The 24,799-nt window shown below is 46.5% G+C and overlaps 2 protein-coding genes and 1 long non-coding RNA gene across 5 annotated transcripts in view; 2 read left to right on the top strand and 1 right to left on the bottom strand.

The window, feature by feature from the left end:
• Positions 1–7,522, bottom strand: part of LOC309823222 — a 13,912-nt gene extending 6,390 nt beyond the window's left edge. The window contains exon 1 of the long non-coding RNA XR_014296813.1: positions 7,365–7,522. This is a non-coding gene — a long non-coding RNA (uncharacterized lncRNA). The remainder of the gene's footprint in view (positions 1–7,364) is intronic.
• CENPS (centromere protein S) lies at positions 7,248–24,671 on the top strand. Of its 3 annotated transcripts, none has more exons than XM_082655340.1 (6): positions 7,248–7,370; positions 10,313–10,436; positions 11,219–11,252; positions 15,901–15,967; positions 17,628–17,801; positions 24,542–24,671. In XM_082655340.1, the coding sequence occupies exons 1-5, from the start codon at positions 7,317–7,319 to the stop codon at positions 17,766–17,768; spliced, it is 420 nt and encodes a 139-aa protein (XP_082511466.1). In that variant the 5' UTR covers positions 7,248–7,316; the 3' UTR covers positions 17,769–17,801; positions 24,542–24,671. The 3 variants fall into 3 exon arrangements, with proteins under 3 accessions (XP_082511466.1, XP_082511467.1, XP_082511465.1); XM_082655341.1 differs by lacking the exon at positions 24,542–24,671 and adding an exon at positions 19,499–19,532; XM_082655339.1 differs by lacking the exon at positions 24,542–24,671 and having other exon boundaries at positions 17,628–18,057.
• On the top strand, positions 23,432–24,799 carry LOC309836477 (cortistatin-like; the record flags this gene model as incomplete). The annotated part of the gene is made up of 2 exons (XM_082676542.1): positions 23,432–23,497; positions 24,542–24,799. 2 exons carry the CDS (start codon positions 23,432–23,434, stop codon positions 24,758–24,760), a joined length of 285 nt encoding a protein of 94 aa, XP_082532668.1. The 3' UTR covers positions 24,761–24,799.

Genomic DNA, 24,799 nt, shown 5'->3' with positions numbered 1-24,799 from the left:
TATTACCACTTCAGGTGTGCCTGTCCCTGAAGCAGTGGCATTTCTGAGAGTTAGAAACCAAATGTTACTTCTCAGCACTCACTGGTGAATTCACTTTGGAAACCGGCCCTCAAAAAGTTCCTGGCAGGGCTCCTCTGTGTGCTCAAGTAACAACAGACAGATCTTAACTGAATACACTACCACCATAACCCCTTCACCACCACCCTGCCAGGAGGTGGATCTTGGGAAAAAAAGGCAGATTCTGAGCCAGCAGGTCTGGGGTGGGGCCCCACATTCTGTATTTCTAATGAGCAACCAGGTGAGGCCATTATGGCACAGGGCAAAATAAACGGAAGCTCCTTTATCGCTAAAAGAATATAACCGTCCTTTGCCTAGGTCCTTGACAGGGAGTTTTTTTTTTTTTACTATATATACGATTTCATGCCTTTGGAACTTTACATCCCGTGACTTATTTGAAAAATTAATGTCTGCCACACAGTGAATACTATTTAAGGTTGACTATTACTTCCTGCTGAAGGGGAGGTGGTCAAACAATTCTGAAAGTGGATAGAGGTGGCCACGGACGGGTTCTGCCCCCAGCCAGGTCCTGTCCAGCCTAACTGCCACAGGGACAGTCTGGTGGCCATTCCAGCAAAGGGCCTCCCTTGGCAGAGACTGTGGGCCTATTATCTTTCTGCTTTCTTTCTGCTTCCATTTGAGACACAGTGGAGTTAAGACATATGGATCAGGCAAGGGAGCAGACAGGACCTCTCAGCAGAGGTTTTAGGCAGGGGGTTTACAGCTGTTACATTTCTTTGAGGCACATGTGGAGCCATCTTTTTAGGAGGGGTAGAGAGACCGTCAGGATGTATATACTATGTTTAGTATGTATGTTAGCACAGACATGTTCGCTGTTTAGTAATAGATGTGCTGTTCCAGTAACAAACCACCGCAAACTCAGTGGTGTGATATAACCACCATCTTTATCATTCTCCTAATTCTGAGAGTCAGGAAGTTGGTACAGGAGCGACAGCTTGTCTCTGTTCCACAATGTCTTGGAGTCTCAGCTAAGACTTGAAAGTTGGGGGTGATTCCATGGCTGGGATCACTTGGAGGTGTCTGTCTCCTTCATTCATTGGGCGGTTGATGCTGGCTGGGACCTCAGCTAGGGCTACCAGCTGGAAAGGTGCACGGTGGCCTCACCACGTGGCCTTAGCCTAGGCAAACTTCTTACTTGGTGGCCCAGGGCTCCAAAGGGGAGTGTTCCAGCTAACAAAATGGATACCACATTGCCTTTTAAGACCTAGCCATGGATGTGACACAGCATTATTTCAGCCACATTATATCAGTTACAAGTGAGTCATAAGCTCTCTAAATTCAAGGGAAGGAGTATTAGGCTTTACCTCTTTTTTTTTTTTTTTTTTTTTTTGGCGGTACGCGGGCCTCTCACTGTTGTGGCGTCTCCCATTGCGGAGCACAGGCTCCGGACGCGCAGGCTCAGCGGCCATGGCTCACGGGCCCAGCCGCTCCGCAGCATGTGGGATCTTCCCGGACCGGGGCACGAACCCATGTCCCCTGCATCGGCAGGCGGACTCTCAACCACTGCGCCACCAGGGAAGCCCTAGGCTTTACCTCTTGATGGCAGAGTAGCAAAGTTCTAGAAGAGCATGTGGGTCAGGAGATTTTTTTTTTTTTCCCCCAAATATAATCTGCCACGTATGCTTCCCTGGAAAAGGACAATTTGTTACATGGGGAAGTTGGGAACTCTGGCCCTATTTGGGGGTTTTCCTGAGGGCCTCATACAGTATTTATGGAATATATAAGAATATAATAATAGCTAACAGAGTGTGTGCCAGGCACTGTGTTTTTTTTAAAATTTATTTTTTTCTTTTTTGGCTGCGTTGAGTCTTTGTTGCTTGCTGCATGCGGGCTTTTCTCTAGTTGCAGCAAGCAGGGGCTACGCTTCGTTGCAGTGCGCGGGCTTCTCTGTGTGGTGGCACGGGCTCTAGACGCGTGGGCTCAGTAGTTGCGGTGCACAGGTTTAGCTGCTCCGTGGCACATGGGATCTTCCTGGACCAGGGATCAAACCCGTGTCCCCTGCATTGGCAGGCGGATTCTTAACCACTGTGCCACCAGAGAAGCTCCCAGGCACTGTTTTTTGTTTTTTTTGTTGTTGTTGTTTTTGCGGTATGCGGGCTTCTCACTGTTGTGGCCTCTCCCGTTGCGGAGCACAGGCTCGGGACGTGCAGGCTTGGCGGCCATGGCTCACGGGCCTAGCCACTCCGTGGCACGTGGGATCTTCCCGGACCGAGGCACGAACCCGTGTCCCCTGCATCAGCAGGCAGACTCTCAACCGCTGCGCCACCAGGGAAGCCCCCAGGCACTATTTTAAGTTTACTCATTTAATACAACAGCCTCTGAAGTAGGTACTACCATTATCCCCAATTTACAGATGAAGCCCAAGGATGTGAAGTAACTTGTCCAAGATCACATAGCTCCTGCAGAACTGAAAATTGAGCCCCGGCAATCTGGTGCCAGAATCCATGCACTTAATCATCAGACTATCTTACTGCTCAATGTGTACGATGGCAGATTTACTGTACACCTACTATGTGCCAAGCACCATGCTGGGAACCATTTATTTAGAGGTGAGAGAATTTGAAAGTCCTGACCTCATGAGCTCCTAGAATACATATAACAGCCGATGGAGATGGAGTTCTGAATCAGCATTTTACAATGCAAATTTAGGGAAAATAAATGATTAAACATTTATGGGACCCTATTTAATGCAGCTGGAAGGGGCTCAGGAAACCTGCAGTGTCCTTGCCTTATTTATGGTGAGGGCAGTGGGACAAGAGAAGAGGATAAGACTGTGGACTCAGAAGCCAGGCTGCTCATAATCAAATCTGGGCTCTACCACCTCCTAGCAGTTCAACCTCTGACAAAGTCCTTTCACCTCTGGGATACTCTTCCCTCATATGTAAAATGGGGGTAACAGCACCCACCTCCAAGGGCAGGGCACCTAGGGCACAGCCAGGAGCAAGGCAGCGCTCAGTGTTAACCAAGGGGCAAGAGGGCCTTCTCGGCGCAATGCTGACACCTAGTGGCCAGTTTACATGCCAGCTCTTCATCCTGTGAAAATAGTCCCAACCAATCACAGTTGACCCTTGAAAAAGAGGTGGGTAGGTAGGGGTGCTGATCCCCACTTTCCCCCTCCCGCAGTTGAAAATCTGCGTATAATTTATAGTGGGCCTTCCAAGTGTGTGGTTTGGCACACAAAGATTCGACCCACCGCGTATCGTGTAGTGCTGTAGCATTTAGTACTGAGAAAAACCCTTGTGCAAGTGGACCCGTGCACTTCAAACCCGTGTTGTTCAGAAGGTCAGTGTACATCCATTTTCTGTAACATAATACCTCAGCCCTGGACCTCTCTCTTCAGATCCTAAAGGGTTAGGGTATTCTGCACGTGTCACTGGAATAATGCTCTTTCAGCCTGGGAAGCAGCTGCTTTAAAGTGAGATACCTTGCAAGGTAAAAAGCACAGACGCTACCTGGGAAATAATTGTTACTGCTTCTTAAACACTTATGTGAGGCAATTTAAACCTCACAACTGCTCTGCGAGGCTGGTCCTATGATCCCCACTTTATAAATGAGGGAACTGAGTCTTGGAGGGGTTCTGACTTGCTCAGGGTCACCAAGCTTGTGAGAGGGGCTGGGCTCTGAACCCAAGGCCTGGTCCGAGGGCTGGAGTTCGTTTAAAAATGCAGAATACAGGGCTTCCCTGGTGGCGCAGTGGTTAAGAACCCGCCTGCCAATGCAGGAGACACGGGTTCGAGCCCTGGTCCAGGAAGATCACACATGCCGCGGAGCAACTAAGCCCGTGTGCCACAACTACTGAGCCTGCGCTCTAAAACCTGCGAGCCACAACTACTGAAGCCCGTGTGCCACAACTACTGAAGCCCGTGTGCCACAACTACTGAAGCCCGTGCACGCCTAGAGCCCATGCTCTGCAACAAAAGCCCATGCACTGCAACGAAGAGTAGGCCCCACTCACCGCAACTAGAGAAAGCCCGCGTGCAGCAATGAAGACCAACATAGCCAAAAAAAAAAATGCAGAATACAGAAATATATAAAGTGAAAAACTTGAGTGCCTTTATCTGCCTTCTCTTCAACCCATTGCTCAGAATTTAACTATTTGTCATGTATCCTCGCAGCTTTTTCTATTCCTTTCAAATATCCCACATCCCCATATAGATGCATATGCTCTTTTCTTTAAAAAAAAAACAAAAAGAAGATTGTTCTGTACATACTAGTCTGCAAGTTGTTTTCTTTCACGTAACGTCCTAGAGGGCCTCATTCTATAAACTGGCAATTTAAATGCCTTAGAGTTTAGTGTTTCCAAGAACCCTTCATAAATCATTCTGAAGAATAAAAACCTTAGATTGTGCAACGAACCACTCCCTAATAACTTTGCATGTTGAACCTCTGCCTCCTCAGCCCCCAGCAGTTCAGCGTCAGCTGAGATGTGGGGTAGCTGCGGGGTCAGGAGTCAAAAGGCACTCCTGTGTGATGCTTCGCCTGCAGTCTCTCTCTCCTTTATCCCTGACTTCCACCAGAGAGGTAGTAAGAGGGAGGGTGCCTGTATATTCTTCCAATTAAGCACAAATAAACTCTGAGCATCCTTCTTTTCTTTGGTAGTTTCATTCATCAGGAAAGCCAGATGATTTTAACATGCAGTGAGAAGGTGCTGGAATAGAGGAAAAGACTGGGATGTGATAAGGCCTCTAGGGGCTCTCAACGTGAGTTAAAAATAAACACAGCACTAAACTGTGAAAGAAGTGTGAGGAGGTCCAAAAATATGATTTTCCTCTTGATGACTGCGATAAGGCTTTAGAAAATACACAGGTTTCCCCCTTCCTGAAAGTTCACATTCCACCACTTTGCTTTTATGAAAGCCCTGCGTTAGTACCTGCTTTTGCTAACCGAAAGAAATCCAAAGAGAATTTTCATTTTTACGAGAAAAAAGCCGTTGCCATACTAATGTAGAACTTCATAGAAGTGCAGTGGCTTAGTGCAAACTTTCAAAAGCAGGGGATACCTGTACATATATCTAAGTCAAATTTCTTTAAAAAAATCGGGGGGCCTCTACTTTGTCAGGACTCATGGAGATGCTGCTGAGAGTCAGATCCTCAACAAACGTTCAGTGAACACCCACCGTGCACCCGGCTCTGGGGCTTCACTGGAACTCAGCGAGCTGGGCACTCAGGTCTGCATCTCACAACTGATTCCAACACAGTACATTCTTTTTTTATTTATTTTTTACAATGCATTCTTTCAACTTTGATTCAGTAAGTGTTTACTATGTGCCAGGCCAGCAGTGTGCTAGGGCCAGTTCCTACAGTGAGAGTTGATTTCTAAATTTTCAGGACTACTGAAAACCAGAAACAAACACAGCCATTATTAAGAATTAAGTTCCATAAATTTGGGCTTAAATAAATTGTATTAAAAACAAAGGTAGTGGGGCTTCCCTGGTGGCGCAGTGGTTGAGAGTCCACCTGCCGATGCAGGGGACACGGGTTCGTGCCCCGGCTGGGCCCGTGAGCCATGGCCGCTGGGCCTGTGCGTCCATTGCACATTTTTCTATCATCTACGTTCTTGACGTTATTTCCACCTATTGTGTCTGACTGGTGGGTGTGCAGCATCTCTTCTCTGTGTGAGACCGTGCCCCACAGGGTTAACAGAAATCCTTGAGTGTGTCCTACCGAACAGCAGATAAGGGAACCGGCTGTTAGAAACCCCTCTGCTTGCAGCCTCCTTTACTGATGAAGCCTGCTTATTTGTTTTTCCATTCTCTAACTGCATCCCCTCCAAGCTTCACATAGCCTAGGTAATGTATCACCAGACTTCTAAACTACCCTTATAGATAACGCTTCTGACGTATGGGTCACTATAGTAACAGGGGGCTTGTTTTTGTGAACTTTGGAGTTGGCTCCTGCCCAGTTCAGACCAGCTAAAACTAGTTAGGACCACCGACCCTAAAACTGCGCCTGCGCAGAACACTGACGGCCTCACCTTTTCCCTGCCTCCGATCACCTTTCCCCACACCTAAGACCGCCCTACTTCTTTATCCCATAAATATCTCAAGCCTCTGGCCTTCTGGTACACGGGCCTGAGATTTGTTCTCTTGTCTCCTTCCATGAGGACCTCGTCAACAAACTCTCTGCTGCAAACTTGTGTCTCCGTGTTTGGCCTGCTGCTCCTGTGGGGCACACAAACCTGGTTTGGTAACAAATGCTGAGTTCAGTTTCCTCATATTGGTGGCTTGAAATCGGCCATGGTGGGAGTATTTACACCAAGGAAATCTACAGATCTACAAATTAATTCCTTGTTGACTGTTTACTTAAGGAAGTGAGTGGGGAATATGTTAATAATGCAGATTAAACTTGAATGTGTATGGTGTCTGCAGCCTTTACCTCATGAATAGCACAAGTTGAGGAAATAACTCTTCCAGTACTTGACACTATTATTCGACTCAGCAGAGAAGTTCCTTACTCATGTCATCAACGTGTGAGTGAAGCTCCAAAGGAGGAAAGTAACCGAAGAAAGTTTGGAAGCAGTGAAGATCCAACATTGGGTTTCACTTTACTTTTTTTTTTTTAATTTTTTGGCCGCGCATCACAGTATGCAGGATCTTATTAGTTCCCTGGCCAGGGATGGAGCCTGCGCCCCTGCAGTGGAAGCGTGGAGTCTTAACCACTGGACCCCCAGGGAAGTCCCCTATTTCACTTAACTCTTAACGTAAAAGAAAATCAGCCAACATTCGGGCCATAGCTATATTCCTTTGGCAATGGCAATGGGGTGAGCAACTTATTCGCTTAAGGGGATAGAAATCAAACATTTATCCGTGGTCTGACTTTGTGACACTACAGAATTAGAAAAACCCACACTGGATTTTGCAAGGCACACCAAGGTTACAGCCGCATGTAACTTACAATACAGAGTCGTGTACCGTTGTCCCTGTTTTTTCTCTCTCTCTCTCTCTCTCCCTCCCCGCCCCCCTACCCCCACCCCGGGAGCCGGTGCTGCCCACTGTGCTCCGCGCAGAGCTGGCTCTGGGGTCCCCGGGGAGCTCGGCTTGGGCGGGGCGGGAGCAGATAGGCTGCGAGGCGCCCTTCCCAGAGCCACCGCTAGGGGCCGAGAGCGAGGCAGGAGGCAGCTTCGCGCTTTGGCCCCCCGCGCGGCCCGTCGCCCGGCGCCGCGGCGGGAAAACCCGACTGGGCCTTCCCGGCCACCGCCACTGTCTATCATCGCGCGCCTGCCAGGATCCGCCCGCGGTGATGATGGAGGAGGAGGAGGGGGCCGAGGAGCAGCAGCGATTCTCTTACCAACAGGTACCGGAGAATGCAGTCTTGGCTGGGCTGGGGGAGGACGGCGTCTAGATTGTGCAGGGGAGAAAAAGGCCCTGCCTCCGCCCGCCCTCGCCTTCGTGCCGGGGTCGGAAGGCGAGCTCGGGCCTGCGCGGGCCGGCTCGGGCCGGCTCCGGCCGCCTAGCGCCTGCGCTTAGGCCGGCTCGGCTGCCGCGGGGGGTGCTGGGAGGCGGTTTCCATGGTATCGCGGATTGGAGCGTGCGGGCGGCGGCGCAAGAAAGGAGAGTCCGTGGAAGTTCCTGCGGCGCTCTGCGGAGGCCGGCGGCTGGGGCCCGTCTGGCTTTGGGGCAGCCTCAGTCTCCTCGGACAGGGTCGTTGTGAGGCGCCTGGCGCGCGGCACAAGCTCGAAAATGTTGGCTCCCGTAACCCGTGCGCTCTCCGTCCTGCCCGCGAGGAGACAAGCCTCAGACCCTGGTGCAAACCCCCAGGCCGTCCGGCTCCCGAGCCCATCGGATGTGGGTTCGAATCTCGACTCCGCCCGGAGGGTTGTGTTGACTCTGCCCAAACTCAGTTTTCCTAGATGGACAATCGGGTAATAACCAGTTCTCGGGATAGTTATGGGTATCCAGTCCTTTAGTCAGCACCGGAATAAATACCGCGTGGCAGAATCGAGAGAACAGTGTTGTAAAGAGGTGAAAACCAAGAACCAGGGTGGTAGCCTCAGAGAGGATTAACCGAAGAGACACGGGAATGAGCTTCTAAGGTTCAGACGCTGTTTACCCACTCCCTTCCTTTATTTTGAAGTTCAAGCCTTCAAGAAAAAGTTGCAAGAATAATGTATTCATCACCCATATGCCCCTCACCTCGATTCACCGGTTAACGTTTTGCTGTATGTGCTCCCTTGCTCCTTTTTTCGGAGTTATTTGAGAATTAAATACACTTGACACTTCACCTTTAAATTTTAATACTTCAGCATGCTTTTCCCAAGAACAAGGGCATTCTGTGACATAATCTCTGATCACACTCAGGAAGTTTGATATTGATAAAATACTATGATCTAATGTCAGTCCATATTCAATTTCTCCCAGTTGTCCGAAAGATGTTCTTTTTTTTCTTTTTATTTATTTATTTTTGGCTGCATTGGGTTTTCGTTGCTGCGTGCGGGCTTTCTTCAGTTGCGGCGAGCGGGGGCTACTCTTTGTTGCAGTGCGTGGGCTTCTCACTGCAGTGGCTTCTCTTGTTGCGGAGCACGGGCTCTAGGTGCGCGGGCTTCAGTAGTTGTGGCACAGGGGCAGGTGGGATCTTCCTGGACCAGGACTCGAACCCGTGTCTCCTGCATTGGCAGGTGGATTCTTAACCACTGCGCCACCAGGGAAGCCCCCAAAGATGTTCTTTAGTGGTGTTTTTTCTTCATCCAGGATCCAGTCAGGGATCATGCCTTGCATCAAGTGGTCCTGGCTCCGGTCTTCCCTGGAAGGGTTCTCCACCTTCTTTGTGTTTCATGACATTGGTGGTTTCCAGGAGTCCATTCATGGCACAGATGTGGTGGGAGATAATCTCTTTGAGAGCAGGGACTGTCCTTTTCAGTTTTGTGTTCTCAGCCCCTAGTACAGAGCGTGGCTCTCAATAGACAGCGCTTACTGAGTGAGTGAGTGAGGCTGCAAAGATGGACTGAGAAATTTGAACCTCGTTCTCTATGCAGTGGTGAGCGGGGGATGAGGGGGGGGATCCAGCCATTCACTCAGCCAGCTGTTCTTGCCACTAGGTGGACAGCTGTGAACAACACTTGAAGGGTCCTGCCCTCGAGGAGTTTAGAGTCTAGATAGAGATTTAGCCTCTCAGTGTTCAGCATCGAAGAAGGCACTTAGCCCGTTCCAGGAGATGGGGGGGAGGGGCCGGCAGAGAAAACTTCTGGAGCAGTCGGAAGGATCCCTTGTCCTGTTCCCCCGCCCCTAACCTCACCTCTACAGATACCTACAAAAGATCCCTTGGAGGGTTTTTATCCTTCCCAGAGTGGTGGTCTCTTTGTCTCCTCTCACCAATGCCCTCTACTTACCTACTCTTGTGACATCTGAAACTAAGGAACGTAGGTCCCTTGCTTATCTGCCTGGCCTCTACTCTGGGGTCCTGGACTTGTGTTTTTGCAGTTCCTCCTCATCTTGCTTCTACCGTGAACATTTGCTGGTAGAGTTGATACTGTCTTGGGTTTGGCTGTCACCATGTCCACTTCAGCTCTGTTTCCAGCACAGGTGGAGCCCACACAGGGCTCAGCAAGTTTATTCACATGAGACGGAGACCTTGGCTTAGCTTGTTTGGCTTCTTTACTCCTCCGCATGGGTAGAATTATGCTTTCCAGTACCTGAAAGGGTTGCTGAGGAGCAGTGAGGGTCCTGTTGAGGTGGGCTAGCAAACCAGCAAATCAGAGGAGGGTCCGATGTAGCCTCACGAGGCTTTCCCTGTGTTGTCCTGATCATTCGTCCTGTCTCATGCAGGACAGGGGCTGGCAAGGACTTGAAGCACAGGGACGGGATCCTTTTGCATTTGCTTGATTAACCCCCATATGGGGGCAGAAATCCCTGTCTTTTTTCATTGTGTTGCCCAGACACCTAGCACACGCCTTCACGCAGTAGGCACTTGGCACATAAATGTGGAATAACTGAGTAAAGTCACATAGATGCCTCCCAAGTACCAGTCTGCCTTCATTCCCTGCTGAATTGCCATCATAATTCCTTACCTTTACTTGACCTAAATCATAACCATTAACCATTAACATTAAAGTAATGTTTCTACAAGTCACACTCCAGAGGGCCCCATTAATTTTTTAGTACAGTTGAAAACTCACTCAGCCATTATGGAAAGTGCTGAAGGAATTAGGGTGAGCAGACCCTCTCCTAATCTTAATTTTTTAAGATGTGAAAAGCTCTTGTTTGCAATCTTACCCACGAAGTGTTTTGATTTTGCTTCAGAGGCTAAAGGCAGCGGTTCACTACACTGTTGGCTGTCTTTGTGAGGAAGTTGCGTCGGACAAAGAGATGCAGTTCAGCAAACAAACCATTGCAGCGATTTCGGAGGTGACTTTTCAACAGTGCGGTATGCAGCCACGGTCTTCCTGTAGATGTACAGAAAGCCCAGAGGTTGATTTGCCTGGGAGAAATGTGTGGGGGTGGGGTGCCATGGCATGTCTTACCAGCAGACAGAGAACATTATCATTGGACACCGTTCGTGAAACGTTTCTTTTATTGGCCGTAAGATTCAGATAGCTTATGGAAAGAACTATTTTTTTTTCTTTCTGTTACCCTAACACGGGGGCATCAGCACCTTTATTTTATTGTGCTGTAAACTGCCGGGAACATTAGACATAAATTTCATTGCTTGTAATTTTTTTATATCACCCACAGTTTGACAGTTGAATTTGCAGCCTTGGTATTTGCTTGACTTCAGAGGAGATTAATGTCCTCCTAAGCCCTAACTCGTAGCAAAATTTAAAGTTAGGGATAGCTTCTAGGAAGGAAAGGTGTAGCCATAATTACCAAAGGCTTGTAATGAAGGGTGGAGGGGGCCAGGGAGGCAAGGAGGTCATAACGAATCCAGTGATGGACCTGCCTGAAGGGCCTCCTCTCACCTTTGAAAGGATTTGTTGTATTAGTCACTGTACTTACTGTAGACATTGAGATTTCACTTTTCTCCCTCTGAAATAAGATTGAGGTGGGGGGTGGATTTCCCTGGTGGGCCAGTGGTTAAGATTCTGTGCTTCCAAAGCAGGGGGCACGGGTTCGATTCCTGGTCAGGGAACTAAGATCCCACATGCCATGCAGCACTGCTGAAAAAAATTGCTGTAGGGTAGCTAAAGCACATCTCTTTTTCTCTTTCAGAAAATTTTGCCAAAGACCTTGAAATGTTTGCAAGGTGGGTAGAGAGCTTGACTGTGGGATCTTTGTTTGTTTACGTGCTATTGATACGCCCCATCTGGTGGTGAATTTCAGGAGAGCTTTAGCTTTTTTCTCCCGTGTTTTGTGGATGCTCAGTCTCCAATCATGATTCCGTAAGAATGTAACATCTGCTTTAATCACTGTCCATTCAGACTTGATTTGGCATTTTTTGAAGCTTTCCAAGTATTTTTTGTTAACGGAACCAGAGTTATTCAGTTCCAGGTTAAAAAGGTATGAATCATGTCTCCAGGACTCTGTGCACAGTGTGTGTGCTTTTAAGGCCATTTCTGCAGGTGGTGTAGCGCTGGGGCGTGAGGCTGGGCGCCCGGGCTGGGCTGCTTCGTGCTCCGCGGGGAAGCTTGCAGGTGTCAGGATAATACAGCCCCATGGCCCGTCAGCCCTGCATTTGCTGAGCTTGTTACAAGTGAGACACACGCTCCTTGAAAAGTGTGTGACTTACTTTCAGCTGGTAAAGTGTTAGCTTTTACAGGTGATTTATGCTCCTCTCTTCAATTAGTACTGCAGGTAATTGAAAACAATTGCAACGAATTGCTTTCATGAAGCAATTTGAATGAGGAAGGCCTGAAAGGGCCAAAGCTTTCTAATTTGCTCCCACTTCTGATTTGGTGCCAGCCTCTCCCACACCCCATACTTTTCACCTTGCTCCTGTTAGCTCTTTTTTTCTCCGATGAATATTCTGAATGAATTAAAGCAGTAGGTTCTCAGAGGGCAGGCTCTAAATCTTTCCTATTCCTGTGTATGAATCCCTAAAAACCGCTTAGCATCTTCAACTTGGCCAGAAGGGATAAGGATAATGTATGGGATACTGATAGCTTATATGGCTTATCATTGTTAATTCAGGTGGTTGCCCCTTACCTGTGCCTCGTGCCCACCCCCACTCTGAGTCTCCTGTGAAATACACTTACTACCTTTACTTGCCATTTCTTTTCTTCTTTTTTTTTTAAATATGAGCCCTCTATACTACAAAGGAAGACACAAAAATGTAAATAAGTAGACAATGGTTATTTGATTTGAACATAGAGTTTATCAGGACAGATCACCTCAGCACTATTGACATTTTGGACTGGATAATTCCTTGTTCTGGTGGTGGCTGTCCTGTGCATTTTAGTGTGTTTAGTGGCACCCCTGGCCTCTACCCACTAGATGCCTGTAGCAAGCCCTCAGGTGTGAGTTTCCTTGCTACTTCTGTGTTAGTTGTGGGAAAACACAATGAAACTTTAAATACTTCTAAATACTAGGAGTAAAAATGAAATTAGGGGACTTCCCTGGTGGTCCAGTGGTTAAGACTCCGCACTCCCAATGCAGGGGGCCTAGGTTCGATCCCTCCTCAGGGAACTAGATCCCACGTGCCGCAACTAAAAGATCCTGCACATGGCAACGAAGATCCAGCGTGCCACAACTAAGACCCGGCACAGCCAAAAAAAAAAACCTACAGAGATTTTAAAAAATTTAAAAAGAAATAAAATTAGAGCTATTTAGCATTGTAACACATTAAGCTTTCAGGTACTCTGTGTTTTTTATAGTTTTTTTTTTTAATAGTCATCGTGCTGTACATTACATTCCCATGATTGTCTTTTTATTTTATTTTATTTCATTTATTTGGTTGCGCCGTGTCTTAGTTGCGGCAGGCATGCTCCTAAGTTGTGCCTCATGGGCTCTTTAGTGGTGGCACGTGTGCTCCTTAGTTGTGGCATGTGAATTCTTATTTGCGGCACGCGTGTGGGATCTAGTTCCCTGACCAGGGATCAAACCCGGGCCCCGAGCATTAGGAGCACGGAGTCTTCACCACTGCGCCACCAGGGGAGTCCCTGTGTTTTTTATAGTTACGTTAAGTCCATTTCCTTTTGCTGGGCACTGGGGCAGAGTGGTGTGTGGGTATCACTTAGACTGTCAGCTCCACAAGGAAGGACATCATCTTTTGAGTAAAGGAGTCTGTGTAAAGGCTGTCAGCCTATGTTCTCTGAGTGAGGCTTTACTAGGAGATGCCGCCTCTTCTGCGGTGCTCACGTGGGTGCACCAGGGCTCCTCCCTCAGACGTCCTCCCAAGGACCCTGAGCGAACACAGGCACAGATTTTCTTTGCAGACTCATCCGTTGTCTTAATTTTACATTCGTTTTCAAAATAGTCCAGTTTGCTCTCATATAAAAAATCCTGTTTTAAAGTTTATCACTGAATAACATTGATGCTCCCAGAAGGTCAACTTTATCCTGTGGTTTTGAGTTTTCCCTGTCACATAGTCCCTGCCCTTAGAACTACTGTATGATTACCCCAGTTTGAGAAGTCTGAAATACATACTGTTTCAGGTTGGCTATATATTAAATAGTCTTTGGAGGCTGGGACCCTAACCAGTGTTTGCAACATTGTTTCTATGAAATAAAATGCATTTAAATTGTAAATACTATACATTCAAGTCACCTGTAAACTTTGGAAGATCATCTCCCAATTTAAGTTGTGAATTTCCCTTATTTAGCTTTGAAATCTCTAGTCACTTAATATTGTTAACATGTTAAAGATGAAACATTTTGAAGAAGATCGATATTCTACGGTAAATAAATTCTAGGGACATTTTGGGAATAATCTTTGAAACCTGTGTTGCTAAAAGTGTTATATGGAAAACCCCTTTGTTACGTTCCCTAGAGTAATTTTCTGGAGCCAGAGGTTTGATTTAGGAGAATCTCTGATGTGCAGTGGCTGGCATAGGATATACCTGCTCCTTCATCTGGGAAAGTGGTAACATTAAAACATGGTGCAGAGGGGACTTCTCTGGTGGTCCAGTGGCCAGGGCTCCACGCTCCCAATGCAGGGGGCCCAGGTTTGATCCCTGGTCGGGGAACTGGATTCCACATGCCACAACTGAGAGTTGGCACGCTGCAACTATGAGTTGGCGTGCCACAATGAAGATCCCGTGTGCCGCAACTAAGACCCGGCACAGCCAGGTAAGTAAATAAATAAATATTTTTAAAAAAGAATAAAGAATATGGTGCAGAGAAACCAGGTGACAAGCTGAGTGGCAGAGACGATTGACTGCTGTTTCCTAAATGCTTCTCGTGAACAGATGAGCCGGTGTTATTCTGTGAATAGTTCAGTGCGCTGCTTCCTCGAACCTGCTCCTTGTATGGCACTTTACCAAGGCGGTAGTACCGCCAGAGCAGCCTGATCGTGTGATAGAGTTGAAGGCCACGGTGTGTCCATGGCACCCAGGGAACCTGTGGATTGGCTTCATACTTTGTGGCTGCTATTTTAGCACCTTTTTTTTTTAAATTTGTTTATTTATTTATTTTTGGCTGCCTTGGGTCTTCGTTGCTGCCTGCAGCCTTTTCCTAGTTGCGGTGAGCCAGCTTCCATTGTGGTGACTTCTCTTGTTGAAGAGCGCGGGCTCTAGGCGCGCGGGCTCTAGAGCACAGGCTCAGCAGTTGTGGCGCGTGGGCTTAGTTGCTCCGCGGCATGTGGGATCTTCCCGGACCAGGGCTCGAACTCGTGTCCCCTGCTTTGGCAGGTGGATTCTTAACCACTGTGCCACCAGGGAAGTGCTCTGTCACCTTCTGTCTGACTTTTTTCCCCCTTTCCTCTGTTCTGGTCCTTGCAGGTGGCTAGTTAGAAGCTACCTTCTGACATGGGTATCATATCAGGACGGGCAGGTACTGTCAATCATGATGAGACGGCACATGATATTTTCACACTTGGCAGGATGTGAAAGACTAACGGCCAAATTATGGAGTATAATTTCTGGGATTTTATCTTTAACTCAACAGTGAGGACTTACTATGTGCTGGCCACTTGGATAGTTATTAAGGATACAAAGATTCCTCCTTATTCCTACTTACGAAGTTCCTACTTATTTTTGGAGGAAGTTAGAAATGGCAAGAAAGGGTGTAATTAGAGTAATAAATTATTGAATAGAGCTTATTATCTCAAATTACCTTTTAAAGCAGACATAGGAGGACTGGAACAAGAACTTGAGTCCATGTTGCGAGCAAGAGAGAGACTCCAGTTGAAAGGATGTTCTTTGTTCTAACTGGGCTATTGTCGGGGGAATGCGTTATCTCCTAGTTGGGAAATGGGATATTAGGAGACACCTGCACAAGCTTTTTCCTGTAATGTAGCCTTTGGAGAAGAGCTTTAGGACCTTGGTGTAAGTGAAGCCATGCTTCATGGAAAGTCTCTGTTCTTCTGTTTAGCGTCTGCTTAAGCAGAGACGATCTTTGTATCGTGAGCTCTGTGTCATTCTCTTTTCACTGAAGGTGCTTCACTGACCTTCTTGCTTTTTGTATGGTGGTCTCTGTGTCCATTGTGACCAAGCAGGCCATTTGGGAAGGGTTTAACACCCCTCACTCCTTTCCCTGCTCATATTCTCCAAGCACGCTGGCCCTCAGGTGGAGGTGGACAGATGGGCTTCTGCTTTCTCTCAGTCTCTTTATTTAGTTGGTATCTTGGCTCGTCACTTCACTCATTTTTGTGTCACTGTTGCTTAATGACCTTAATCTGAAAAGATGGGCTACTTAGAGATCCTTGCTGGTGTGAAGTCTGGCCATGAACTTTTGTGTTTCATCAAAACTTTAAATAATACCAAACATTTTGGTGAATTGTTTCTGCCCTTTCTACAGACATGCGAAGAGAAGCACCATTAACACTGAAGATGTGAAGCTCTTAGCCAGGAGGAGTAATTCACTGGTGAGAGATGAATTTCTTTCCTCACTCCCCTTTCCCATCAGAATACATTATTCCCAATTAATCACTTGCAGCCGTGAAGTGATTCCCCAGGGCACCTTGCATTAAAAACGAGAGATGCTTGAACCGTTCAGACCTGCCCGTAATTTATAGGCTTTCTTTCATTATGATGGATCTTACTAAGCCAATTTGAAATTTTCTAATCAGTGCTCTCTGGATTCATAATTTGCCTTTTTTGTAATGTCTCAAAACTTTGGTCCCATGTTTCATTTGGAGCATGATGTCAGAGACAGGTCGCAGGCCAGAGTGTATGGGGATAGTTTCGTTACGGTGCCCACAGTTCTGTTGGGCCAGGTATGGAAAGAGTATCTGTACATCTGGGATGTGCAGGAAATTGAGCACATTGTCTTTTCAAAGAAGTCTAGACATCATCTTGACCAAGCCCTCACTTTACAGGTGATGCTGTGATCCCAGGCTAGTAGCTGTGGCCGATGGCAGATCCAGGACACCTGTGAGGTTTCCTGACTTAGTCTGATCCTAGCAGTTAAAATACTTCACGTTCCTCCCCAGAATGTGAGCTCCACGAGGGCAGGGATTTTTGTCCCCTTCTTCTCTGCTCCATCTGCCGTGCCTACAATAGGGCCTGGCCCACAGTAGGTGCTCACGAGTAGTTGCTGAATGAATGAACTTGTGTAGCACTTGGCAGTTTACACAGGACTTTTATTGATAATATTTTACATATATTATTTAAAGCTCACAACTACCCTCTGAGGGTTTTCAATAACATGACTAGATCGCCCCATTTTACAGGCTAGGCTACTGGAGTTAAGTAACTTCCCAAAGTTAAATAGGAAGTTTTCTGGTTGACAGCTGAACCTTAACCTTTGAACCCTGAATCTAGTGCTGTTTCCACTGGGCTGTTTTCTATCTCTGCTCTTCTAATATTATTTGTCCAAAGTTTAAGTCAGGGTTAAGGATGATATGATTCCTAAGTAAAATAGCTCAGGCGCCTGTGGTGCCGTGTATCAGTGGAAAAGACATTTCTCTCTCCTCATAAATCCTCTGTCATAACGCTTACTTGGTCAGCTTCAGTGAGCAATTTCCACCTTTTGCCAAGGAATCGTCAGTGCAAGTCATCTTAGACTATTAATTGGGTGCATATTTGTCTACTTCAGAATGTTGTTTTTATTTTGGATTCTTAATTTTTTTATTTGACAGAAACTTATTACTGAAGAGTTGCAGCTAAATTTGTGCATTAGACTAAATCTTCCCTGAGGGCAGGGACCTTGTCTTATTCCCCTTGTATCTGTAGTATCTGGTGCGCAGTAGTTGCTCAGTAATTTTAGTTGGATAAATTTAGGGGCATGTTGACTATATGTGTGCTTTGTAGAGTATATTTGTGATCGGCATGCCTTCTGTAAGCTGCAAGTTTTAATTCTTTTGATTTTTCAAGGAACTCTACCTGTTTGGTAGGATATGTAGCAGGGAGTTGACTTCTGAAGTTGATTCCTTCTTCCAGAAAAAATTTGAAGCTGTGTTTTAACTCTAAGGAATGTAACCCAGGGTGGGAGTGGTTGGGAAACGGTGTAGATTTTTTTCTCCCCTTAGGCTTATAAATGGCTTTACAACCAGATAAAAATGTAGTTAAAAACATTTTTTATAGCTAAAATACATCACAGAGAAAAATGAAGACATCGCTCAGTTTAACCTGGAACGAAAAGCAAAGAAGAAAAAGAAGTTAGAGGATGAAAACAAAAATTCAGTGGAGCCAGCAGAGGCTGGTGTAGTGGAAAGTGAGAATTAAAGTCTGTCGCCATTTGGAAAAAGCAGCCTTCAGGTAAAGCCACTAAAAACATGTATTGCCAACAAAGGGTTTTGAAAGGATTAAGTGGAGATTACCAAAAAAAAAGACTTGGGGGCTTTTTGTACTGTATTCTCCAAGTCACTGACTGCAAAAGGTGGTTTAAAAGAGAACTGGAAACTCTTAAGCAAAATACTCCCATGTCTTACTGAAGCACATGAAAAAAGTGTGTTTGAATGGTATATATTGGAAATTGTATCTATTGCAGTTAATAAAATTTTGTTAGCAATTACATATCGTTGACTTTTTTAAGCAAAACTCATAGTTATTTTTTCATTCTTTTATATAACTTTTTAGGCTGACAGTCCCTGAAAGATGAATAAAGCTATATTTATTTAGTCCTTTTTTTTTTTTTTTTTTTTGGTTGCACTGCGTGGCATGCAGGATCTCAGTTCCCTGACCAGGGATTGAACCCAGGCCATGGCAGTGAAAGTGCCGAGTTCTAACCACTGGACCACCAGGGAACTCCCTATTTAGTTCTTTTGATTACCAATATTGTTTTTAAAATTAATTAATTTATTTATTTTCGGCTGCATTGGGTCTTCGTTGCTGTGCGCAGGCTTTCTCTAGTTGTAGCGAGCCGGGGCTACTCTTCGTTGTGGTGCGTGGGCTTCTCTTGTTGCAGGGCACGGGCTCTAGGTGTGGTGGCTCAGTAGTTATGGCTTGCGGGCTTCAGTAGTTGTGGCACATGGGCTCGGTAGTTGTGGCTCGCAGGCTCTAGAGCGCAGGCTCAGTAGTTGTGGCGCATGGGCTTAGTTGCTCCGCGGCATGTGGGGTCTTCCCAGACCAGGGCTCGAACTCGTGTCCCCTGCATTGGCAGGCAGATTCTTAACCACTGTGCCACCAGGGAAGCCTCTCGGTATTGGTTTTTTTCTTTCCCCCCAGTATTGTTTTTTAAACCCGCGTCACTTGTGATCACAAGGTAAAAGGGTGGGTGTTTGGAAATGGTCCTTTTTACTTTTTAAAGGTGATTTTCTCCAGAAACACAGTTTATGTGACTTTTGTCTGGCTATTTTGTAATTATACTGGGCAGAAGTTTTGCTTGAGAGGAAAACCTGACTACTCCTCCAAAACACTTCAGTTGTGTGTCCTCTGTTTTAGTTTGTGAGAGATGATGCTTCCAGGAGTCCCAGGTCTGCTGTCTTCTCCTTGGGGTTTATTAGGGGTCCAGGGCGTGCCTTTTCCCTGCTGGGGTGACAGGAGTAAAGAAGAGGGCCTGGCACTTACAGAGCCGTTTCTGTGTGCCAGCTGCTGCCCTGAGTGTTCCATATAGTTCTTCTTCACAACTTTTTCAGGGTTTTTTTGTTTATTCCCATTTTTACTGATGAGCAAGCTGAAGCTTGAAGATGTTAACCAACCACCCAGGATCTACTGACCAATGGAGATGGTAGTCACGTTTGGAGTGATGACTCTAGAGTGGGTGAGAGAGAAAAGGTGCGTGCAGGTGGATAGAATTTATACCATCCATGCCCAGATACGATCAGCAAAAGATACCCCAGAGTCTACCTCTCAAAAGGAGATCCTGAGCTATGGTCATAGTAAAGCGTTGAATTCAAACTTCACGGTTTCAGGTTCTTCAAATAACCAATCGTTTGGTCTCAGATAATAATTGTAACACCTTTGTGTCACATCAGTGAAAGAAATGTGAATCATGAAGGCTTCCGTCTTTACAGTACATTCCAGCCAAAGATCTGGTCGTTAGCAGTTTCATTTTCAGGTAAGCTGTCTTTAAACACCTCATCACGGAGAGTTTTGAGACTAGATACTGTGGACTTTCCAAAGGTTGACAAATCTAGACTTGCATCCTGATTTCACAACTCTAATAGCTGTATGACTTTCTTTTTTTTTTTTGCTATGAATGGCTGATTTTTTTGTTTATTTATTTATTTTTAACATCTTTATTGGAGTATAATTGGTTTACAATGGTGTGTTAGTTTCTGCTTTATGACAAAGTGAAGCAGTTATACATATGTTCCCATATCTCTTCCCTCTTGCGTCTCCCTCCCTCCCACTGTATGACTTTCTGAAACTTTGTGTTCTTATCAGTGAAATAGAGTTAATACCTCTCGCAGCAATGTTATATGCGACAATAAAAGGAAATTGGTAGAACCATTATAATGCATCTTGTTTCTATAGATTTCTGTAGCTCCAGAAACTCAGAATACACATGACTCGAAGTGATGAACCCGTGTGCACCCTGGGTGTCCTGTCCCTGATTAGAGGGTTGTAGAGGGCCCCTCCCGCCTGGCATGGGTATTTTGACATAAAGTTTTCTAGCCAGATGAGAAAGTTGACTTGATGTTCATGTGATCTTTTGGTTTATTTGGCACATTTATGTATGACCTGTTCATATTTTAGACAAGTGGTAGTATAACACATTTTTCGGGGATTATAACACAGGGGTGGCCAGACTTTGTACGGAATGGCTGAGTCTACTCCCTGAGTTCTCAGGAGCTGCCTCTTGCCCACCGCACGTTCTGATCAGGGTTTAGGTGACTCCAGAATGTCCATGTGATGTCAGCCATCCTTTCCAGTCCACCTTTGCTGACAGTGGCAGAAGGGAGTGGTAGAGGGCTCTCTCACAGGCTTGCTTCCTCAGAGTCCTGGAAGCTCATCTGAACTTTAACTAGATTTATTAACCACGTAGCCAGATGATTGACCGTGTAAAGCAGCAGATGTCCTTGACATAAAGGTGGCCTGGTAGCATAGTTGGGGCAATTTACATTTATAATGTTTGTTGTCTTCCTTGTTACACCAGTTCCTCAAAAAAAATTGAAATAAAAGATCCTGTGTTAATTTTTTATTACTCAATTAACGATCCAGGGAAGTTTCAGAGCATCCCTTTCTACACACAGCAGCAGCTGGAATGCGCTGGGGTAGGTCTACGCCGGCTCATACACAGCTGATACCTTGAAACCTAGGTGTCTGGGAAAGCGTAATCAGGGCCCGATTACTACCTTTACTGAATTGCAGAATCTGTAAAGAACCCTTAGAGGTCGTTTAGTCCAATCTCCCCAGCAAGTAGGAACCCCTTCTGCGACACTGCTGACTGTGGTTCCCGGGGCTCTGCTGAATTCCTCAGGGACAGAGCGCCCTTTCTGTTATTGGACACTGATTGTTGCAACTTTCTTCTGTATATGAAGAAGAGTCTTCCACCTTCTATCTAGGTCCTACTTCTGCCTTTTAGAATAAACAGTCTCCCTTTTTCGAAATCATGCGGTACTGTGTTCCTTTAGTCACGGCTCCCATGGTACTTCTTTTCAGAAGCACATGTTCTTGCATAAAACATTAGACCGTCGGCTCCCTGTGGGCAGACTTTGGGGTGGTGGATGGTGGTGGGTGCCTTGTGTAGTGCTGTGCACACACGGCAGGCAGGTGCCCCCAAGTACTTGTTCCCAGGTCTGAGGTGTGCTGGGTGGTGAGGTGGAGCCTTTGCTTGAGTTTCATGGCTCTAACCAGGGATTTCCAGTGTTTTGTGGCAGGGAGCTCTTCTTTATACTGTGGGGCAGGACGGACTAAGGATTTAGGGTATCTTCTTAGTAACAGTTCCTATCGTGAGGGCCTTCTGTGCTTTCTACTTGTGTTAGGTGCTTATCATGATCTTATTTTGTCCTCACAGAGTTCTGTGAGGTAGGCAGTAGGTACGGTTTTTATCCCCATTTTATAGATGAGGAACCCGAGGCCCTAGAAAAGTTAATTCAACGGCAAAACCAGGATTTTAGTCTAGAGCCATCACCTTAAAGTACTACGATATGTTGCCATCTCCTTGAAAACGGCCAGTAATAAGATCACATGAAGCCTTCTCCAACCCGCAGCACATAACCCTCTTTGCACCAAAAATTTACTTTTCTCTCATTTGCAGAGTGTGTATCCTGCCCCTTCGCGGGGCTGTAACAACTCTGTCGGGGTGGAGGATGTGGCTCCCTTGTACCTCTAGGTGGTACATGCCAGACGCTCGGTGTTTAATGAGGCCACTGAATAAAATCTGGGAATGTACTGCAAGGCTATAAGCAGCTGGCTGAGCTGCCATGACCTTCTCATCTGCAAGAATATCTGAACATTTTTAACGCCATTTGTGGGAGTTAGGCAAAACATTTATTGTGGTACCAAAAAAGGGACTAGGCGATATGCAGCGTATGATCCGTGGGTCATCGTGCCGTGCCGATTTTACCTAGAATCTTAAACAACAAGCCTGTGGTGCAATGAAATTTAAGGTTGAGATTTCCCTTGTGAAGGGGTGTGAACCAGGCTCTTGGAAAACCGAAACCTTCAGCGTTCACTTCTGGAAAGCGCTGTCAGTTCTTTGGTTGCTTTCTTCCGTTTAGAACCTTGCCTTTGACATCGGTCACCTTAGTAGGTTAGTGGTGGGTGTTTCGGATTTTCCTAGCTGTCTCAGTTAGGTGAAGAGGGTCTGCACATTTGTTTGTGTGACTGTGAACCTGGGACCCATCCGGAGGAGCCAGGGGGTGGCACGGCACAGAGGGCTTCACGTTCTGGAGTTCTTAGCGGTGGAGCTGTCTTCAGGAGGAGAGGAAGCCCCAGGAGCTGGTCAAGCGCGCACACACACACACACACACAGACACACACACACACACACAGACACACACAGACACACACACAGACACACACACAGACACACACACACACACAGACACACACACACACACACACACACACACACACACACACACACACACACACACACACACACACACACACACACACGCCGCTGAGCCTGCGCGTCCGGAGCCTGTGCTCTGCAACAGGAGAGGCCACAACAGTGAGAGGCCCGCGTACCGCAAAAAAAAAAAAAAGTGCTCGTTTACGAGCCACTAGTGAGTGGCCAGCAGCAGATGAAAAGCACTGGTTACTCTAGTGTCAGCTCATTAGAATTGTGGGATCTCGGCTCCTCCTTGTACCCACGACATCAGAATATGCATTTTAATCTTAATAAGGTGATTTGGGTCCACGTCACAGTTTGGGAAGGCCTGGGCCAGAGGACAGTGGCCTGCTGGGTGGGGAGGCGGTCCTGGGGAACCATCACTCGGGTCACCCTTGCCTGCGGTTTGGAGACCAGTGGGTGCTGAGCGGCTCCCTGAGCCCTCACCGTTGCCTTGTTTCTTCTGCCCAAGCAGATTCAGTCATACTTTTACGTGGGCAAAATTGCAGGTTTTAAGCTCCTTATCCAAGGCTAATTTTGTATTATGTTAAATCACTTGGTTTTCTCATGGCTTCCTGCTTGCTTGGGCATAATTATGAGGAGGTAGAACTTCTTCAGAGGCAAGTGCACTTTGCATTCTAAAGTAGGAGCAAATCCACTCTCAACACAGGAAGAGATCTGAGGCTTTAATGAAGGGGTTAAATCCAATCCGAAAGCACTTTTGTGGGCACTGATTGCTCAGGCTTATGCGTCACTGCTTGAGTGTGAAGGAAGAGGGGGTACAGGCTTTAGACAGGCATATATACAAAAACACAGCTGCAGGTTGAGCTTAAAATAACCCCCTGGTCTCCAAAGAAGAGACCCAAGTCCACAACACACTGATTTCGGGGCTGCCAAGCAGGGTGAGCAGCCGCAGGGCTGGAGAGAAGTGCCAGTCAGCCTGAGGATGCTGCCGCCCCTCTGCCTGCCGCCACTGCCCTTCCCCTGGAGGGCGGCCTCGCCGGCCGTGACAGTGGGGTGAGTAGTCTGACTCGGCCACATGCTGACCCACTTGTGGGCTGTCTCTTTCCTTGGCACATTTGGCCACCCCTATGGATTCCCCAGCATCTCCACGGCTGAGTGTGTACAGGACAGACTGCAGGGCTGGACTCTGCAGTGTGCCCCTCAGCTGCCCTGTGCCGTGATGTCCATATAGACCATTGATTCTTGTCTACCTTCAGTTGTTAAGGAAGTTTGTTAGAAAGCCCTGAAACTAAGGGGAGCTTCTTCGAGCTAGCAGTCTCCATCTGCTAGTCTTTGAAACATTTAGTGATTACAGCAGTCTATTGCAGTGCAGTCATGGAGCTGCCACTGTGGTATTAGTCACACATACTTCTAGAATCTTAATTTATATATACAGCACATGTTCTCACTGGCTCAGATTAATTGACATCATTACATTTTCCATTGTGAGAATTTGTAATTTCATGACATGACTTATTTTTCTCTTTTTCCCACTTTGAAAAAGTTCCAAGAAAGAGTTCCAAGAAAGAGTACCATAAAGTTGACCATTAAAAATGGATTTTTCTCTGAACTTACCAGATGAGTTCCAGACAAGTCATTCATCATCAGATTACTCCTAGAAGCTTTCTAAGGAGTTTGAAAAGCCAGAATATAACGTCTCAAGCTGATCTCTCTCGAAAAGCAATTTGTGGACAGCCAGGAGGAAGACCAGAGATGGGAAAACCAAGCTAAATTAGCCTGATCCACCTTGGGGGGCTTCTTAGCTGCCAGTCACTTGTCAGGGAAAATGATAGATTTCTTGACCTCTTCTAATTAAGAACCTCAGCCAAGATTAGGGGCAAAACAAGCAGAGTTTCCTTGATTGAAAAATTTCAACTTCTTTTCTCTAATTAGAGGAATTTCGTTAAGGTGTTCTCTTAACTTATCCTTTAAATAGAAATGTGATTTATTGTTCTGGAGCATTTTTTTTTTTTTTAAGGAATTATGTATCTCAATGCTGGCTGAACCAGGTGGTTGATTTGTCTTTCCTTTGTCCTCTGCTTCTTTTTAAAAGCATATACAGGAAGTGGCAGAAATAAAGAAAAACAGCCTGTTGACTTTCCTTGCGTGGTGGTATGAGTGGGCCTCCCAGGCCAGGGCAGTGTCCTTTTTAGGAGGGGAAGCCAGGGAGGTGTCCAAACGGCAGGAAGTCCTGCCCCTCCAACAGTCCACTTGCCGAGATGAAACGCCCTGCAAGAATTTCTACTGGAAGACCTTCTCCTCCTGCAAATAAAACCCCACCCATAATTACTCATGCAAAGAAGTGTAAGGA

Source organism: Grampus griseus (genome assembly GCF_964374135.1).
Source record: "Grampus griseus genome assembly, chromosome: 1".
Taxonomy (NCBI): domain Eukaryota; kingdom Metazoa; phylum Chordata; class Mammalia; order Artiodactyla; family Delphinidae; genus Grampus; species Grampus griseus.
This window is presented reverse-complemented; position numbering and strand designations above follow the sequence as displayed.

What these genes read in the sequence shown, in the direction of transcription:
- CENPS (XM_082655340.1), top strand. Translation starts at nt 7,317, where the DNA reads ATGATGGAGGAGGAGGAGGGGGCCGAGGAGCAGCAGCGATTCTCTTAC. An exon ending in AGCGATTCTCTTACCAACAG is followed by an intron (nt 7,371 to 10,312) that starts GTACCGGAGAAT and finishes ATTTTGCTTCAG; the next exon opens with AGGCTAAAGGCAGCGGTTCA. An exon ending in CCAGGAGGAGTAATTCACTG is followed by an intron (nt 15,968 to 17,627) that starts GTGAGAGATGAA and finishes CATTTTTTATAG; the next exon opens with CTAAAATACATCACAGAGAA.